Source organism: Apodemus sylvaticus, chromosome 15 (assembly GCF_947179515.1).
Source record: "Apodemus sylvaticus chromosome 15, mApoSyl1.1, whole genome shotgun sequence".
Lineage (NCBI taxonomy): Eukaryota > Metazoa > Chordata > Mammalia > Rodentia > Muridae > Apodemus > Apodemus sylvaticus.
In genome coordinates this window covers 10,272,236-10,292,764 of record NC_067486.1, presented here as the reverse complement: position 1 = coordinate 10,292,764, position 20,529 = coordinate 10,272,236, and the positions used below count along the sequence as shown (strand labels likewise).

General features: G+C 39.4%; 1 protein-coding gene across 2 annotated transcripts in view; it reads right to left on the bottom strand.

Annotated features, from left to right (window-relative positions):
- The window catches only part of Grik1 (glutamate ionotropic receptor kainate type subunit 1), a 425,830-nt gene that overhangs the window by 96,296 nt on the left and 309,005 nt on the right, over positions 1 to 20,529 (bottom strand). For both annotated transcript variants that reach the window (XM_052158961.1, XM_052158962.1), the window contains exons 5-7: positions 18,578 to 18,631; positions 15,321 to 15,494; positions 5,972 to 6,115 (exon numbers count right to left, since the gene is read on the bottom strand). In XM_052158961.1, coding sequence (XP_052014921.1) covers positions 5,972 to 6,115; positions 15,321 to 15,494; positions 18,578 to 18,631 — 372 coding nt within the window. The remainder of the gene's footprint in view (positions 1 to 5,971; positions 6,116 to 15,320; positions 15,495 to 18,577; positions 18,632 to 20,529) is intronic.

Genomic DNA, 20,529 nt, shown 5'->3' with positions numbered 1-20,529 from the left:
CCTCATCTGTCTAACCAGCCATCTCCCCTGTGAATGAATACTATGTATGCCTTCCGAGTGCCGGGATTCTAGGTGGCTACCATGCCTGCTGAGCTTCTACAAGAGATATGGGGAATGTCATTTTTATCCTCATTCACTCGGGGCAAGTTCTTTATCTACTCAGGCGTCTCCTAAGCTTTAAATGTTTTGAACTGTCCAATTTACACCCAGTTCCTCATATAAAACAGAAAAACAACCAACATAATTGTCCATGTTAAAAGTCAATATTGAGGCATCTATAGGTGATTTGGCTAAAAAAATATCCTTTACTCTCTGACTTTGAAAAACTTGAAGCTAAATTTAAAGTTTATACACTTAAGCTATAAATCTTATTTCATCAAAATCAAATTTCCAAGCAAAACAGTAGCAGAAAGTTGCCCATATTTTATACAATTCTCAGCTGACACCCCATATACATATAATATATTTTATGACTATATATTGCTATAGATATTGATATACACATGCACATATCATTTGAAAACAATTTTTATTCTTACACAGTGAATCTACTTTAAAACAGATCAATTAAGGAACTTGTTCTATAATTTGAATTCAATTAACTTAGAAGAAATTATTAAGAGGTAAGTGAAATTTAATTTTCTGGGTTCGTCTTAGCACACACCTTTTAAATGGCTGTCATGTTCAAGGTTAGATGCACTGAGGACAAAAAGTTAAAGTGATTTTTGTCCTTGTTCCAGGGAAAGGCTGTGCAGTGCATGAGTGCTGGGTGTTAAGTGCTGACCCCGAGAGCGGCAGAGGCCATGAACCTAAAAAGGGAGCCATGTACAAATACAAGGCAGGGAGGCTTGCTAGAGAAAAGGAGTTAGGAGTGAGAATTAGCCAAGGGACAACCAAGAGAAAGACTTTCCAGTCTGAAAGTAGTGGACAAAGTGGGTGTCATTAGGCAGATTTTAATCAGTAAAAGAAATCCATCTGTCTCCACTATATGAAGAAAGGCATGGTGGACCCAGGCAGCCATAGGCAGGTGTGTATATGTAGATGTACCTATTATGAATTTATGCACATCTGGTGTGTGTGTGTGTGTGTGTGTGTGTGTGTGTGTGTGTGTGTTTCATCTTAAAATGGCTCTAAATCAAAATGCAAAGCCTATTTAGATGCCATGTTACTGTTCCAAGAGACAGACATTGAGGGTAATTGGAAAGGATGCTGCTGCTGTCGCTGGGGCAGAACTGAGACTGGCCCAAGATGTCCATGTATTTTATGGAGATCACGGATTAATGGTGTAAATAAGTCATCATTCAGAGCCTGATACTTTGAAAACAGTTTAAAATCCATGAATTTTTTGTGCTGAACCTTATTAGTGCTCTTCCTAGGACTTGGGATTGGCAATCACCTTCCTGGAAACTTGGATATATTTGCTGCCCCCATGAGTGCCCTGGGGCTTTGTCTATGGCCAACTTGCATTCTACCTAGCTCGTGGTATTTGGTTACACTGAAAACACTGAGACTCTTCAATTGATTGGTAATTGCTTAGTGCCTTTTTACTTTCCTGAGTAATCATGTGTGTGATTATCATGGGGAGTTCTCTAGATCCCTAACTCATTTTATATGATATGAACATCTATATCAAATACTGAGCTTTCTGGGCACTTCTGATTTCTCACTGAAAAATCTTACCTGTATTTATATAAACAAGTTCCACATCATCCTAGATTTCAATAATAATGAAGATGACACCAACGACAAGGGACTCAGTGCTTCTAGTACGGTGGACAATGTCCTGGGTGACTGTCAGCTTCATTACTGATGTACATTTGACAGAACCTTCCATTTGATGACAGTTACCCTTTATGAAGCAACAAGTACATAACAGGCTTGACTAGGCTTTTATTATACAGTATGTGCATGTTCCACATAAAGATATAAAACTATCCCCATGTTAGAGAAGAAGGTAAGAAACCTTAAGTAAATGACCAACTTTACACAGAGGGCAAACTGTAGTTAATCTCAGATTTCTGTTCCCCATTCTGGAACTAAATAGGCTGATAGAATTATAAGCCCCCCCTGCCACTCCTTGTCACCAGTGCTGGCTAAGATGTCTGGTCCACGACTTGCCTCTTTTTCATCTGCAGGTTGTATATATTTTCCAGTTCTTTTTATCCTTCAACTAGAACTTGATTTACTCGAGTACTTGCTTTGCACAAAAGTCAACAAATTGGGATTGGAAAAACACGAAGCTTGGAGGAAGACACGGAAATAAAGATGACAGTATAATTATTGAGAGAACGGTGTAGGGTCAGGATCAGAAGACAGGAGCTGCTTCCTGCATGAGACAGAAGTCATGATCCTCACAAATTTGACAATCCAGCCAGAGGCCAGGGGATTGGGCATGACTACATGACATGCTTACGGAGACATCACAGGTTCAACAAGGGTTGGTGACACTGTAGAAGATGAGAGTGATGCCACGGGGCTTCTGAAATGAGGTCACCAAAGAGCCTATAAATCCTGCTGAATGGTCTGGCATTTATGCTGTGAGACAGAATAGCTTCAGATGAAGCCTGGTAATTTTTAGCCAGGTAGAATTTATATTAGTAGATTGTAGAAACCCTTGTGACAACATGTGGAGTCTGGGCATATAGCTCATTGGCAGAACACTTGTCTAGCATTAGCGAGCCCCTCTATTTGATACCCAAAACCACAAATAAATTACTATCCTGGTTAGTTTTTATTGCCAATTTGACACAATCAAGAAGCACCCAGGGGAGTCTTAACTGAGAGATTGCCCAGACCTGATTGGTGGGTGGTGACGTCTGTGGGGAATTATCTTCATTGTTGGTATTATGCAATCAAACTTGTTAAGAGCGAGTCAGAAATTCATGAATTCATTGTTTCTAATGGCTGAATAGTACTCCAGGATGGAGCTGGAGAACATCATACTAAGTGAGGTAACCCAGTCTCAATCATGGTATGCACTCACTAATAAGTGGATATTAACCTAGAAAACTGGAATACCCAAAACATAATCCACACATCAAATTAGGTACAAGAAGAACGGAGGAGTGGCCCCTGGTTCTGGAAAGACTCAGTGTAGCAGCATAGGGCAAAACCAGAACAGGGAAGTGGGAAGGGGTGGGTGGGAGAACAGGGGGAGGGAAGGGAGCTTATGGGACTTTTGGGGAGTGGGGGGCCAGAAAAGGGGAAATCGTTTGAAATGTAAATAAAAAATATATTGAATAAAAAAAAAAAAAAGAATGAGTCAGAAAGAGCAAGCCAGTAAGCTGTGTTCCTCAGTTTCTGCATCAGTTCCTGCCTCCTGTTTCCTGCTTCATTGTCTGCTCTGAATTCGCTCAGCAATATACTGGCATTTGGAAATTTAACTGAAATAAAACTGTTCCCTAAGTTGGTTTTGTTCAGTGTTCCATCACAGCAACAGAAGAGCAAATCAGTTCAATTATTTTACAAGAGAGAGCTCTAGCAACTCTTGTTGAGTGGAAAATTCTTATCTCCTAATATATGTTTGTTTAGCAACTCTCCAGCCAGCTGACCCTGGAATGTACAGCATCATGGTCCAAATGGTCATTACTTCTGCTCCTGTTACTGTCAGCCCCAGATCCTGAGTGGAAGTTAGTTTAAGATGGTCATTTGAGAGCATCTGAGTTCCTCACTCGGAAGGCTGCCCACGTGTGAGGAATCACTGCGCTTTGGCCTCCTCTGCCCCAGAGCTGTACCTTCTGTGATGGGGTTGGTCTTGGCCCCATACAGCTAGGGTGCTGACGCATCATTATTCCCCAGTCTCTATGTGGAAATCCCTTGGCAATTGAAAACGACTCCAGGAAAAGACCTGGGGACATTTTAGGTCTGAGGATTTTGTTTCATATTTTATAATGAAAATTGATATTTGCAAAATTTGACTATGTTCTCAACCAAAGAAACATTCTTAATATTTTTTTCTTTTTTAGGATCAGTTGATCACAGAATTCCCTCCTTGCTGGTTTTCCAACAGCCTGGGACATCAGTCTCCGTTCCCTGCCCTACCAACATGCCATTTTCCCTGACTAAGGAAGCATGCATCACAGTGATTCAAGAGCCAACGTGCGGGTGGGAAGGGTTCTGACAGATATTTCCAATTCTCCCTGATGGCTTTCCTTTCATTCCCAACCGTTATATATATGTGTTCTTGTTGTCCATGTGATCCCTTCTCTTGGACTCATTATTTCTTTAAACATACCTAAATGGGACTTGGCAACTTCACCTCCATATGCAGCTGAAGTAGAAGCCAAAAGGTGTTTGGATTGCTCTGAGTGTTTGATCTCTGGCTTTCTTAGGGAGTCTGCCTCTCCTCCCACTGCTTTGAGATAAAAGGGAACCAGGTGTTTTCTTGTTAAAGATCAAGACAATCAGGATGGCAATTCAGTTCGGGACTTTGATCATCCTGCGCAGAAGAGGTGGCTACGTGACAGTTTTCTATTAGCCACAGTATGTCATTTTTATGTAGCTGTCAGAGAGGGCATTTCATTTCATGCCTGTTTGTCATTTCTTTGTTGTTCTGCCAGTTTCAAATCCCTGGTACCGTCCTCAGTAAACTGAATGAGGCTATTATAAGTGTGTATTTTCATGTTAAGGAAAGACAATTTCAAATACTTACTGAACCCACTCACTATTCTTCACAAGCAGTAATTTTATTCAATTTCTGTACAATAATGCTGAGAAAATAGACGGTCTATTCCCATTTCACAGATGAAAATTCCAGACACAGGAAGGTTAAGTATCTAACCCTTGTTAGATTGCTCATAAGCATTAGCAGAGCTGAGGTTTATATCTAAGCAGCCAGTGGAGACAGAATAGGGAAGAAAAGATGAACTTAAAGGAAAACTCTTCCTCATTTTAAGAAGTGCACGGTTTGCATCTGAAAATGTACATCTTGTTCAGTACTGAAAGCTCTCTTCCTTTGGTAGTTGGAGTCTTATTTCTTACACACACCCTGTCTCTGGTCCTTACCTTTATAAACTAGAGTCGGCTGTCTGTGAGGGGAAGCAGATGGAAGAGCACGAGAGGGGCTCTATGGGTGCTGAGGAGACCAGAAGCGATCTAGCCCAAAGCAGGTAGCTTCTCTCAGGATACAGTCAGCCTTCTCTCTCTCTTTGTAATCTGCCCCTTTATATGCTTCTCAGTTAGAGGTTTGCCTCACTCTGACTTGCTCCAGAATGTGTAGGGAAGAAGCTACTCCTCATGGGAGAATAAACCTCTGCATCCCAGGGAGAAAATTTTAGAGCATGTCACAGGGTATTATATATATTCAGTCAGATTTTCAGCTCCCAAGATTCTTTTTTTTCTTTTTTAATATGTTCATGCTGGACTCAAAGATAATCCAAAGACACACATATTTTAAGAGTCTTGGGATTCTCAAGCATCTTGGAAAGGGGATTTAATTGTACCAAAGAACAAGATAAAGCAGGGATGACTTTTGATACCTGAATATTAATAATGAACAGTTTCTTCCTAAATATCCTGCACTCTTAAAGAACAAATAGGACACTGAGTAAGTTTTGAATAGAACCACATTTTTTCTTTCATTAACAAAGGGGAAATTAATGTAAAGAAGTCTTTTGTTTAGTACAGAAAAGCCTAAGCCATGAAAAGCCACAAAGACCAATAGAAGGGGAGCTAATATCCCTTATGAATCTAAAATATCTAAGTTTCTATGTGTGGACAGCCCAGTGTAATTGAAGCATGGTTGAAATGAAGGACAGTTGGTATTATTATGATCTATTAGCTTGTTTGAATATTGTAGCATCATATTTAAAAACACAGGATAGTTCCTATAGGCAAACTTCAGACACTGAAATCTAAGAATACTGGTTGCCAGAGCCCACTGCTCCGTTAGCATCACCATGTTACCAGAAATGCACCAAATGAACACTTTGCGTGGTGCTAAGCAAGTAGGCTAAGAGGAATCTACACTTGCCTCTTTGATGAGGTTCATAAATCTGGGTCCAAGGCGCCACGGCTTATGTCGATGGCACTGCAGGGAGCTGACCGTCAGCTGAGAGGCGCGGTGAGAGGCAATGGCTACCAAGTACACGGCATCGTACATGAGAGCTGCTTCAGTCTGTGGAGAAAACCATGCACCATGCCATCAATTCGTTATTCACCAGCCCCCTCTACCCGTGCACCCGACATTCCTTCCTTGCTGTTTATCTGATCATAAAGACCTTCGGTTCTTTAGCTAAACGGTGTTCAGTCACCGACAGCTATTATTCTTCTACAAAAGGAAACTTTATATTCCAGAGTAAGTCGGAATCCTACATTTGTTATTGAGTTCTTCAAAACGAAGCAAAATAAAAACTTAGATGACAAATGATTGTGTTCCAAGAACATATTTTGGGACTGTTTTCTGAGCCAAGTTCAGGGTTGAGGTCAACTACCTTGAGATAAAATCCACCAAGACTCATCATTTCAATAACAGATATCATCTCTCTCAGCATCCTCCTCCTCCCTGCTTTCCTTCCTTTTTGCTTTTCTTCTGTCTTATTTTGTATTTTATAGAGAACAAATTCTTGCTCGTCGAGCCAATGGGATCTTTTATTATTAATGATGCTCCAGTTGGCCACCGACATTGTCCAGACTTGAGGCGTGCGGTGAGAGTCATGATATGAAGGTCAGTGGAAAACTCAGGAAGGCTCTCTGAGGTACAGACGCGTGGACCAGAATAAGCTGGCACTTGCCTCCTTGAGTTACCATGAAAGCGGTTGAAATTAGTTACTTCTCTTTGGGAATAGTTATCTTTTGCTTCTTTCCTCCATGAAATTCTTCTCACTTTCTAAATTTTATATAATACTCGTAGCATTTTGTCAAGTATACTGCCCTGCGGTTTTGGGGATAAAAATCTTATAATAGCCTCATATTTTACTGGAGGGCTTTCTTTGCAACTTCAAATATATTAGCTCATTTGAAATTCTTAGTAATTCTCCAAAGTAAGCAGAACCCATAGATAAAGCTACTTATTATGTGTAAAACTGACCTCAGGCAACATATTGATTTATGGAGGCACATATGTATAGAACTGGAAAATTGACAGACTTAAACCTAGAATCCAGGTTCTAGTAAAAAAAGAAAAGTATGTCTGCAATTAGTTGGCTCTTTCACTGGGGTTAATTATGTCAGGGTGGGGCTGGAAAGAGAGCTAAGTGATAAATGCTACACCTTTCATCTCAGTTTTGAGGCAAAAAATTAACTTTATTTTGAACCCATATTATTCTGTACATTCTCAGTCATTGAAATGTCAATTTATTTCTAAGACTTGCCACTTGATTCAAAACAATATGGGTGTCTTAAAAGCAGAAACTGTTCAACTTCACTCTTTGGTACCTAAGTACAGTCTAAGCTACAGAAACAGTTTAATCAACATTCACAGCATGAGTTACTATTGATTCATACCTTAAAACAAACATTCTTTTATAAGAACTATACAATTCCTTGATTTAACATAAATATTTTCACTTATGTTCTTGACACAGAAAGGTTAGGTTGATAACGGTGGCAGTGATAGTTGGTTGAGCTTTTATAATTTATTTTTATTGACTCAAGATCAGTATAATCCATTTTATCAATGACAGAGCCGAGTCTTGTGGACATTAGCTGGTACATATCTACTCTGCTAATCTCTTCCAAGGACAGAGCTTAGCCCCCTGTTTGCCTCATGGTTTTCACCATTCTGTTATCCTTATTTGATCTAATCTGAAGAAAGTGAATTATTGGCAGATTGACCTTATAAAATGGAATCTGTAGTAAGAGTGGACATTTCCTGAGCACTAGTCACACATCTGTCCCTGTTCAGAATCCTTGGGAAACAAGAACCCTTTCCATACCTTTTCTTCTTCTTGGAAAGAAAATTAAGATATTAAACGCTGTCTATAAACTAATAGGGATAAAGCCAATATTTGGATCTTTAAAGTTGGGGGTACAATCTGTTGCCAATTATTTAATGATACAATAGTATCTTGATAAAGGTTAAAAAATATTGACAATGTGTTACATACCAGTACCACAAATATATCATTTATGCATGAACTGACCTTCAATTGTGAAACATTTAAAAATTATCTATTCCTTGAGATTTTCATACATACATGCAATGTATTTGATCATATATATATTTCATAACTATATATTTCATAACATATATATATCACAATTTCATAAGTGTTTTATTATTTTTTATAAACCACTGTGTCCAATTACTGATGTTCATATGCTCATGGATATAGGGCACAGACAGTCTATAGTAGGCCACACCCTGAGGAAAACTGACTTTCTCCCATTAATTTCTATGAAGTGTCAATAGCTCCTCAGATAAGTGTGGACACTCATAATCCCATTTGTGGTGGGAGACAACTGACTTGATTTTGTGTAAGTATTATTCAAGGAGCTACAGTTACTGTGAATTCATGTATACAGTCACCCATTGTACTGGCTAGTTTTGTGTGTCAACTTGACACAAGATGAAGTTATCACAGAGAAAGAAGCCTCCATGAGATCCAGCTGTAAGGCATTTTCTCAATTAGTGATCAAGGCTAGGAGGGCCCATTGTGGGTGGTGCCATCTCTGGGTTGGTGGTCCTGGGTTCTATAAAAAAGCAAACTTAGCAAGCCAGGGGAAGCAAGCCATTAAGCAGAACCCTCCATGGCTTCTGCATTAGCTCCTACCTCCAAGTTCCTGCCTGTTTGAGTTTCTGTCTTGACTTCCTTTGGTGATGAACAGCAATGTGGAAGTGTAAACTGAATAAACCCTTTTCTCCCCAACTTACTTCTTGGCCATGATGTTTTGTGTAGGAATACAAACCCTGACTAAGACACCCATTCTTATGCAGAAGACACTATTTCCCTTTAGTCTTTCCCCATTGCTGATTCTTATAATGTATCGTGAAAATTTAGCTGAAATAAAATTTCTCCATGCCCCCAAGAAAATCTTTGCACAACAACATAGGCATACATAAAGCTGGCTTCCCATAAGAAATGCATAATATTTTTGCTATTGGACAAATTTTCAGTAAAGGGTTAACTCAGTAACTCAGTGGATTTGGGGATGTTCAGGTCCTGTACATTTCCAAAGGAAGTACTAGTTCATGCCTGGTTTGTGAGACGATATCTCGGATTATATTTTCAGGAGTCTAGGGCCATGCAATACTTATGCTAAAAATATGAATGTGGTAAATGTTGCCTCTTGTTGTTCTGTGGTGCTGAACTATCCTGTATCAATTTGAGGTGTGGAAGGGCTGGACACCAAGGTCAATTATGTGGGTGCTCTGCGCTTATGTGGTTCACTTATCATAAAACTCCTGGACACCAGTGCTTGCGGGGGCGGGGGGGGGTGTTCCTGGTTGACAACATTTCACAGGAACAGTCACACATCATTGCTGAGAGTCAAGTACTTTCTGGAGAGTGTCAATGGTATAAAACATCTTTAAAAGCCCAGGCTTGTGAGGGCTCTGCCCTGTGTGAAGTTTTTCTTTGTTGATTTTACCTTCTTTTCATTTTTCCCTGTAATCATCTGTCACTGTAAATATAGCAGCTTATTTGAGTTCAGTGTTCTTTGTGCAGATAGCAAAGCGTGTTGGTAACTGCCAACACAAGCCAATGAGAGGCCCCATCCCCTCAGAGACAAGGACAATTGGCATATCGTATCACTGATTGGGATGCTGGGAAGAAAACTTGTTTTTTTGGAGAGCAAATGGGCAAGAGGCACAAGTGTCTCATTACTCTTTGCATTTGGCAAGGGTCATAAGTAAGGTAAGGATTGGTGAAATTGTTTGTGGGAACTCTGTTGACCCTGCAAACCTGTGGTCACTATTCTTCTAGGGAGCCCCAATGCTGGAGAAAGCATTGCTCATTTGCACTGGCACTGAGCTGATGGCAGGTAGAATTCCCGGTTGGAGAGTGGAATTTGGAAATGGATTTAGGAAGATGGCAAAAAGACCAGCTCAAGCAGCCCCAAAATTCTGTTGGTAGGAAGGAGATTACAGCAGGTTCACTGAAGGTTTGACAGAGTGGTTGCTGTAATTTGAGTTTCGATGAATACTTGTTTGCTTTAAATAGAGATTGGGGCAAAGAAAGGGAAGAGGATCTTAAGTAGACCAAGTAAATACCATGGAGAATGCCTTTAGTCAGACAAGGTCAAAAATGTCAGATAAGGAGTCACCTTGAGCAACTGGCATAATAAAGAATGCGTCTCATGAATAAATAATAACATAAATAAATAATACAGTAATTCTGCTCTAGTTTCCCAAGGAAACAAACTTTTGATGTGTTAATTAACACTTCAGTTGATAAAACACTCTTTACAATCTCATAGCATCCCAGTGGTTTAGAATAAGGGTTGGATACGCCTTTGCATGTCATGTCGGAATATCCTTCATTCCTTTATTGACGAAAAGCAGCAAGTGTTATCAAGTGAAATCAGTCCCATACCATAGAAACATTATTATGTTATCAATTGTATTTATTGAATGACACTGTGTTGGTAGTATACTGGCTTACAGACCAGCAACAAAATTTAGAGAAATCACTTTCTCTGGAAACATAGCAGGACCTAAACTCTGGTTTCAATTATCAAGACAAAACGGTGCTTTTCCTAATAATCCAGTCAGTTGTTATCTTTTGTCTTAGGAGTCTTTTGTGAAGACTCAAGGTGGCTATCCAAAGATGTCTTCCCTGTGGACCATAATTGCAGAGCTATTAGATGAATGAGAGAAGGTTGAAGATCCTGACGTTGTCTCCTACTATGAGTACTTTGTGAGCTGGGAAGGAGAATGACTCTGTGGTTTCTGTATCCTTGTCATCACTAGATCATATACCATGGTGTTCAAATGGTTAAGTGTTCCCCATTGCTTCAGGTGTTTGGTCCACAGTTGGTGGCAATGCTTGGTGAGGGAGCGCGTCCTTCCTGGAGGAAGCACATTCCTGCAGAAGATCATTCATAGTTTTGTCCCACATCCAGCCCACTCTCTTGGCTTGGTGTCTGTAGTTGAGGTTGTGCTGTCTCATCTTCCTGAGCCAGGATTCCGTTGCCATTCCTCCCCCACCATCATTGACTAGTCCTCTAAAACTGTAAGCACAAATAAACTCTTTCCTCCTTCAGTTGCCCTTGGTTATATTCATCTATCACAACAAAAATAACTAACACACATCATCAGGGTCTACAATCAGGAAAAAAAATATTTTGAATAGGGGCCGTTTCACCTCCCCCAAATGAGCCTACAAGTGCTGGGGAAATTGTAAAAGCAAAAAAGAAACAAAGTACATTTTACAAAAGCCATTCTAGACTTAGGTAAGCTAATTAACACTCCAGTTGAAAACAATACTTAAAATAATCTTCAGATTTTTTTTAATAGTACATTCTACTGTTTTGACCTAAGCTAGGCAAGTTTTGTTAATTCTTCAAGTAGGTTTATTTTTTTAATTAAATCTGTTTTTAAGTCTAGATTCAACTAAGTTGAAATTGGATATGACTGACTTCTCTTCTCTATTTTTCAGATATAAATGTGTTTTGGCATATATGATATTCTTTGATGATATTTTAGTGTAAAAATTCTAAGAAAATATTTAAAAAATTATAAAAATATAGGTAAATCAAAATACATTTTCACCATTATATTATTTTCTAATTCTTATATGCTTATATCTATAATCTATAAATGTATGTGGCACATGTAAGAAAATGCCTATAGTGTAATCAGGCACTAGGTCTGGGAGAACATCAGGATGATATGTACGAGTTCAAAGAATATAATTCTATTATACCCATGGAACTGTTTATAATCACCTACTGTTCTAGTTGCTTTTCTCTTGAAAAGTGAATTTATTTGCAATCCAAGTTACAGTCCATTATCTTGAGGAAGTCACGGCAATAACAATGAAGAACAAATCAAAAGCAGACAAAAATAAGTATGTGGCTCATTGTCTTCTTTCTTGCTTATTCTGGTGCCTTTTTATTTTTCTTTGGCAGAGTATCTCTGCATAGAGAAGGGTGCTACCCATAGTGGACTGGGTTTTCCTAAATCAATAAACAGTCAAGAAAATTCCCTATGTACATATCATACACCAACTTGAGCTAGTAATTTCCCTGTAAATTCATCTTCATCTTCATCTTCATAGGTAACTCTCTAGGTTGTGTCAAGTTGCACACAGTGTGCAACAATCAGTGTGCTTACAACAGTAATGTCATAGTAATAATGGTAGTTTTAAAAAAATCATTTATTATTCGCAAAATATTTTCCTCTTCATTAATAAGGCATGCTTCTTGCTTGTAAGAACTTTGGCTTTTCAGAGGAATGTTTCAGGGCTATATGAATATTCTTCATTTAAACATCTGTTTTGGTAGAATCTTAATTTAATTTGTTTTCTGCATAAATTATTTTACTAAATGCATTCCTATTAAAGTGTGTTTGTACTTTGCCTTTTCCAATGCTGGGGATAGAGCATATTACAGAAATGGAAAGCATTTTTATCTAAATGTTTGTATTCGCATAGAGAAAGATACTAATCTAACAAATCAAAATATAACATAAGAGGTTACACAGGTTAGACAGAAATTTGAAACAGGTAAGGATAAAGAGAATAATTGATAAAGCTATCATACTAGAACTCAGCTCACAGAAGGCCTTGATAATAAAGGGATATTTAAGTATCCTGGAGAGTAGTGGATGCAGGAGGTTAGGGCCCCAAGTCCTTTGCATGGAAGAAGAAGTAAACATGAAGGATCTAATACATATAGCCAGTGGGTTTTATCTTTGGGATAGTGAAGAAGACATTTAAATTTAGGAAGGTTAAAATTAGAGAATAGTGAGCATTGGACTGGAAGTTGGGACATCGTACGCTCTCTTTGACTCCAATTGCTTCATTGAACATCCTTGTACATATCCCTTTATCTCCCCATGACTTAGTCTCTAAATGAGCTGCTTTCAGGTGAAGCAGAGAGAGGTTCCACGTCGACTCTTTGTATAAATATTGATTGAAGGTACGTCTCCCAAATTTATCTCTGAAAATTATCTTCAAAATCCACATGGCTGTTTTGCCCACCTTGAGCAGGTTCCGCGGGTTTCCACTATTGCCTGCTCACGTGCTGTGTCCTGGTATTGATACCGTACCTCCTTTCACAGCATTCTGTGAAATACTGTCTTCTGGTATTACAGTTCTGCGCTTTTCTTTTCATCAAAACAATTGTGTGTGTGTGTCTCTCTGTGCATGTATGCATAGCACACACATAGAAGAAGGAGGACAGCCACCCGTGTTTGTTCTTACTCTCTACGCTGCTTGGGACACTTCCCCTTTTTTGTTGTATGCTGCTATAAACTCCAGGATGGCTAGCCCAGGAGCCTCTGAGAATTCTATCGCTTTCCCCTCCCAATTGACTATAGGAGAGCTCAGATTATAGATGTGTGCTACTTCCCCTGGCTTAATGTAAGTTCTGTGGATTCAGACTCCGCTTCTCACACATATGTGCAGAGGATTACCACTAAGTTATCTCATAATCATAACTATTATTATTATCATTAATATAAGCATGTCTGAAACGTCTCAGACAGGATGGGTATGTTTGCACAGATCATGACACATGACACCTTGTTTCCACTAGCTCCCAGCTTTTACCATTCTTTCTGCTCATTGGGGAGCCATTAGCTCTGAAGACTGGCAACAACAGCAGGGAACAGTGTGTTATCTTGTGCCAGAAAAAAAAATCAGTGAAAAATTCACAGCTATATTTTTCATGTTTCATGGTTTTCATCTTATTCAATGTATACAAACTATTCTGTCAGTTCCATAAATCAGTGACTACACTGATACTTCTGGTTTTGGTAAACTGAGCCGGTCATGAGTGCTTGGCATGTACCTGTGATCTGTGTGAAAACAGATCTCACTGCCTATTGCTGTGCACTGGACACAGGTAAGACTTACTGGAGAGCTAAGTCATCCTGCGTTAGAAATCTTGCTGGAGCCAGGGAAGGACAGTCCCTTTCAGTTCGTGAAATCCAGGATCTCTCTAGTTATGATCAACTAGTTTTTATTCAAAGCCCTGCTTCAAATCACCTGATCACTCATTTGTTGCACCGTACTTTCCATCATCACCGCCCGGACTCACTGTGTGTTCTAAGAGTTATTTCAGGCTTGCAAAACAGTCAGGGACTCTGAACATGGAACCATCCAGAAACACTTAATTCATGCATTTATTTCCTTCCTTTGTTCTTCACGGGGGAAAGAGAGAAATGAAGTTCGAAGTTCATTTTTCAGTGAGATGATACCTTTCAGTTTGTCAGGAAATTGCATCTTAAAAGCAAGAGTGCTTCTCTGGATGATGGGAACAGAGGGTGAAATATTACACCAATTTAAAATGCTATTACCTGCTCACATACCCAATATCTTTCCCCTTAGTAGTACTGTTCTTACATAGGAAGCAAGGTGCGTTTTTAAAAAAATATTATTATTCCTTTCTATTTTCTTTATCCCGCAGGGAGCCTCATTAGAGACGTAAAGCGAGGGTTGATACCTTTGACAGCACAAGACAAACGATGCCGCTTCAAAGCTCTTCATGAGGCAGTATGCAAGTTTAGGCGACTACCTATGACTTGAGAAGAGACAGACTTGGTGAGTCTGTGTCGTGAGTGACAGACTGCTGGATTTAAGCTCCGCTCGCATCTGCAGAAGGGTGCCCTTATGCAGCTGGGACGGGAAGGATGTGGATCTGGACCTGTCTACACCTGCTTCTGCAGTTCTGGGTGATTCTTAGGACTAGGCAGTTTCTCACTCCTTTGCACCCCTCCCGGAGACACCCTCCTATGGATGAGCTCTCTGCTTACTTCTCTTTTGCTCCAGCTTCTTTTTAAATATTCACAGAATGATGATAGCAACTTAAATGTTTTTGACAAGTGCAATTAGAATGATAAAGATTACAGTTTCTGATACAAGAACCACATACATATTTGCAAAATAGATAATAAAGCTCTTTCTTGCACATTCTCTCGCAAGGTATATGTTACAATACCACTTACAAGATTAAAGGCATAGATGCTTACTTCAATTCTACAGAGTAAAGCACGATCATGAGATTTCATTAAAATTATTCACTGTCTCTAATAAACTTTCTGCCCACATTGCCATCCTCCTCCACAAAGACTTAAATCCTGGTAGAGAGGGAGGCAGAGGGAGGCTGGTGGAGGAGGAGGCAGATGGTGTCTGGAATTTGATAAAAATGCATTGTATACTTACATGGAATTCTCAATCAAGAAAACCATATTTGAAGAATAAAATAAAGCTACTCACTGTCATCATGCCATCCAGAAGACCAGTCTCAGGTCTGGGTGGGGCCTGCAGCCGTTCCATGGACCACTTCTCAATGATGGATGACACGTGGGGGTTGTCAATATTCAGCAGCCGGAACCCAGTCATATTGACACCACTGTACCTGTAGAGTTCCAGATCTAAAGCAAACAGGTCCTATGCAGCATTATAACAAGAAAAGTAGAAATTAATTAGTGATATCGGTGTTCTTGATATAAAAGAAACAAGCGATTACAGAAGCCATAAAAAGGCACAAACACAAACATGAGAATTATCACATCCGGTTCGTCAAGTTCGGGTAAATGAAGAGGATTTTACCCATAAGTCGGTCTAGTCCTGGACTGGGACATGATTTTGAAAGTTAAGAGTTCTCTACCTAGGATACAGTCTTTGAGGAGTTGGATGAGACCTTTCTGTGTCTTTGCCACTGTGCTTTCATTTTATAGCTGAAGGAAAAAATATCCAGTGGTAAGAAGTCCATAACAAAGTACCAGGCAATGGCGGCCTCAGCCTGCTCAGCACAGCTGCTGCTTCAGGCAGCTCTGGGTCATGCTGCTGAGGGGAAATGTGGAAATTGCATATGCATGTGAGGAAAGGAGACTTCTAGGAGGGAAAGTGGCATCCTGTGGCTCCCTAATGACAACTTCTATTCCTTTCACCAAGAGAATAAAGAATATTCCCTGAATAAGAGCTCAGAATAAGGGCCTTTTCAAGGAGACTATCTTGGACCCTGTGGTTGTGAGATGTGGAAACTTACAGGACACTCATTTCCTTTTTGACAGTGTCTCAGAAAACATGCCCAACCCACTGCAGTGTTTCTCAGAATGGATGAAGCTGGATATAAACCAGAGTGATCAGTAGATACATATTTAAACAGAATGGTCATTTCAGTTTTTATATATAAAAAGCTTAGAGTAAAACCATGCCACTAAAAATATTCTACATTTAAGAGGAAACCAAACTAGGCAGAATAACACTTAACAGGAAAAAAAAAAAAGCTCTTAGAGACCGTCTAGCAATGAAACTGCTTTCTGACACAGTCTGAATGGTCCAACGATGGGGAGAATAGGAGTTACTGAAGGCAGTGGCCCCAGACGCCTTCACAATTTGCATTTGCAGAAGATGCAGAGGCAGGCTCACTCTTCTGTTGATTCTTCTAGTTGTCATCCATTCCGAAGATAACTTTGGACTGGGCAGCAGAGTTGTAATGGGGCATCCCTGCATTGACAGCTCTGGACTGAGAATGCTATACTGTCTTTTAGATATAGATTTGCTCTTTTATTCTTTTTCAACTTAACTAAGTGTCTGTGTCTGTGTGTGGGTATATACGACTGAACGAAGGTGTATGTGGTGTCTAGAAGAGGGCATGTGATCTCTGGCAATAGAGCTCAAACAGTTGTGAATCTTCTACTTCCCAATATGGGTGACGGGAACCAAACGCTCGAGTCTTCTGCAAGAGCAGTCTGTTCTCTTAACCACCGAGCCTACTCTCCAGCCCTGTATTGTTCTTTAAACATAATACATACATTATAATATACACGATATATATGAATGTGTGTGTGAATGTGTGTGTGTATGTGCATGTAAAAATCTGTATTTCCTTTGCACTATCTTACTGTTGAAATTTTCACTAATGCTTATGGCAAAGTTGGCTAGAATATGAAAACAATATAGGACAGAATGAAGATCAAATTGTAGTGAGACAGAAAGCAAATATGAAGAATAAGACCTGGGTAAATAATCTTTTCAGCATATTCAATGAATAGAGGGAAAATTATTTAGTCACAGAAAATTCCAGCATGTGTTTTTAATCCCGTATGATGGATATATTAAATGTATGTGGAGTTTAGATGCTCTGTAACATGGGGTTTCTATGTAAGACAGAATGTACCACTTTCATGTCTGATTTGCAACATCCCTTGTGAATGCAGAATGAGGAGATCTGGAGAGCAAGGAGTGGACCAGAATAAAAATTGTACAATGTGCTCTCACTTTATAACTTCTATTAAGGACCAGTTTTCCTAGATTCTAGGACTCAGTCTCTGAAATGGCTCCCAAGCTTGCTCTTTAGAGTATGTTTGGCTGAGGCTGGAAGAATGTTCTGAGGTTGAAGGACACATGGACTTGCAATGTTCTGGTTTACATGATTATAGAGAAGGGACACATCTGTGAACAGATAAAACATTTATCTGTTCCACTATTCTGAAAGAGGAATAGATGTGGTTAGCAGCGACACAGAGCCACATAACCAGCAAAACGTGGGTGTAGGAGCTTGCACTCGGCCCTGTTCTCCATCTCCACCACAGGCTCATGGCATGCTGTGCTCTGCACCCTTCACGCCCCCAGGGATGCATCAATGGCACTTACTGCTCTGAGTAAGTGAGGGTAGGAAGGCGCTACTCCTTGCTCCAAACCCTTGGGCCCTCATGCTCTTCAACTTAGCCTGTCCGTTTTGCAAAAGGAGCAAGTAACTCCTACCCCATCCTACCCCAAATCTGGGTATGTTATACTTGATAAGCCCTTAAAAATGACAAAGAAAATGGCTTATTCTGTTTTATTCTTGTGTAAGGAAGTAGAATTTATACTGCAGGTTTATGGAAGAGTGGTGTGTATACAGATTGTATTGACTGACTTCTGAGGTCAGTTGAAGAACAGCTATACTATAATTTGGGTGTATTAAATGACTTAGGTAATTCCTCTTTTAATAAACAACCCTAAAGCATCTCAACAGTCAGGGATTCTTCTGTATTTCTTAAGCTTTGAGCCACTATTTTCCTTAAGGATGTAGAATGTTCTATATGCACAGTGCCTCAATAAGTTCACTTGTTGAAATGTTTCCAGGTACTCTCCAGGTGACAGCCTTAACCCCGCTCTCTCCTGGACGTAGGCAGGAGTGCAGCATTATCACTTTGAAGGATTCCAGGTCACACTTCAACACTGTTCTGAATAAATATAGGAAATATAGCTGGTACTTCCTTATGAATATCTCTATTAATGCATTTCATTGTGCTTCTGATGTACATACCTTGATGATCTTCACTTTTTAAAAAAAGTCAAACAAAAAGAACAAGGAAAAAAACCCTAAAATTCCCAAACCCAATGATACCCGATGCCCAGCACTACTAGGTTTGGAGGAATCTTAGGATATTAAAGAGAATCTTCATGACAATAGATGGTCTATGACCCACGAGGAGTCTTTGAATGAATGTGTTGAATACATTCTGAAGGGAAACACTCACCAGGGTTGTGAAGAAGTAGTGATAGTATTCAGTCATCATGCCCATGAACAAAATCTGCAGCAGAGACAAGGGGAAAGAATCAGAAGTAGATTATAATATACAAAACAGAACATCAGTAGTATGGCTGCAAAAACCTGGGGACACAGAATGCAGAGTTGTAGAAAAACACAGACCTGGGAGATTGGAGTCCTGAGGCCAGTTAGTGGCTGCACAACTCACTTTAGATCATCATACAGTTAGACTTACATTGAAGTAATCGGCCTGATGATCAAATATAAAAATAGTTTCTGGCCAATGCATTTTATATTTGGGATTGTGCATCATGACATGAGAGATTTTTGTCTTTTCTGTGTCTTTGTCTTCCACATGCAACTATCTAGACCAGCTATGTAGACTTCCTAGTCTTTCTCGTTAGCACAATGTTTTTCTCAGATTAGAACTCATTGTACATTGACATGGCAATGCTAGTATGCTCATGTATTCCCACGAGGACTTACAGATGAATGTGTCTCTGAAAACTTACTATCTCTTACCCAGCAAGCCTGAATTCACAAGAGGATGAGGACCAGACACACACAAAGTTCACATTACCGTTTCTGTTTCTCAACATTGTTTGGTATATCTTAGAACTAGCAGGCATCAGTATTTCTAGCAATCTTTACTTTTGGAGAATACTGGTATTAGTGGAACCATTATAATTTTATTATACATTTTGTTGCACATTTTATTGTATACTTCTTTATTTTCCATTATTTAAATGTACAGAATAGTATCATTGTGACATTGTCATATGTACATATTATTGCACTTCTTCCCCACCTCCCCTGACCTCTCTGTTGTTTTTTCCTTTTTTGGTGATATTTGATCCTCTTCTGCTTGTACACCACATACACACACACACACACACACACACACACACACACACACACATACATGCATGTACACATGCACATATACCAACCACATATCAAGATTTCACAGATGAGAGAAAATATGTCTCTTAGAACTTATTCTCTATTATCTATTTAGCATCTTTATATTTCTAGAAATTCTGAAATTTATATATATTGTGCATACACTGTTTTGACTTTGTGGAAGAGACATAGTGGTAGATAGGTAGGTAGCTTATTAAGCAGTGAATCTATTTCGTACTCAGTGCACCAGCAAATGTTTCAAATGGTTCTCTATGTTATCTAAGTCCGGGCATTGTCTTCTCTGTTGCAGGGTTTCAAAAACAGTACTTGTATGCTCCTTTGGTTCTTGGTTTTAGAATGAATAGAAAGTTCACAAGCTACATTTCTGAAGCAGCTATGCCTGACACCTCTTATAAGTGCTGTTAGCAAGTCATAATCTCCTGGAAGCTTTTAAGTCAGGATTTCTTGAGCCCTCTCATGGAGCCATTCTGGTTCAAAGTGTGTTAGGTGGTAGAGCATTGCTGAGCTGTACGAGACATGTACCTTGACAGTAAAGGACAAATATGTTTATTACTCAGATTAAAGAGATGGATTCAAAAAGTATGGGTAAAGACAATACAAGTTATCAGAGATAATACAAGTTATCAGAGGTTCTGCTTAAAATATGCAAACTGGCATGACTTTCTATGAAAGGGAATAAAGAGTGACAGATGTATTTAAAGACAGCATGAAGTATGGACACTTATGAGACACTTGCCCCTGCTAACATGGAAAACAGGGGCTATTTAGTAAAACTGTACCCTCTGAAAGTAAGATGAATGATGGGAAACTCTTACCATGATGTATGAGCTAATAGTATCTGAGTTGGTCCTGTGGTGCTAACAAGATCAGACACACTGAAGGACTCTTTAAAGCCGGAGTTGCTTTAGTAACATTTAGAAGCATGCATGGTGAGGTCTTCGTAGCCAGTTTCTTATATCATTCGAGCATAAAGAACTAGACTACCAAGGTCAGGCAGAAATCCAATTGTTCATTTTG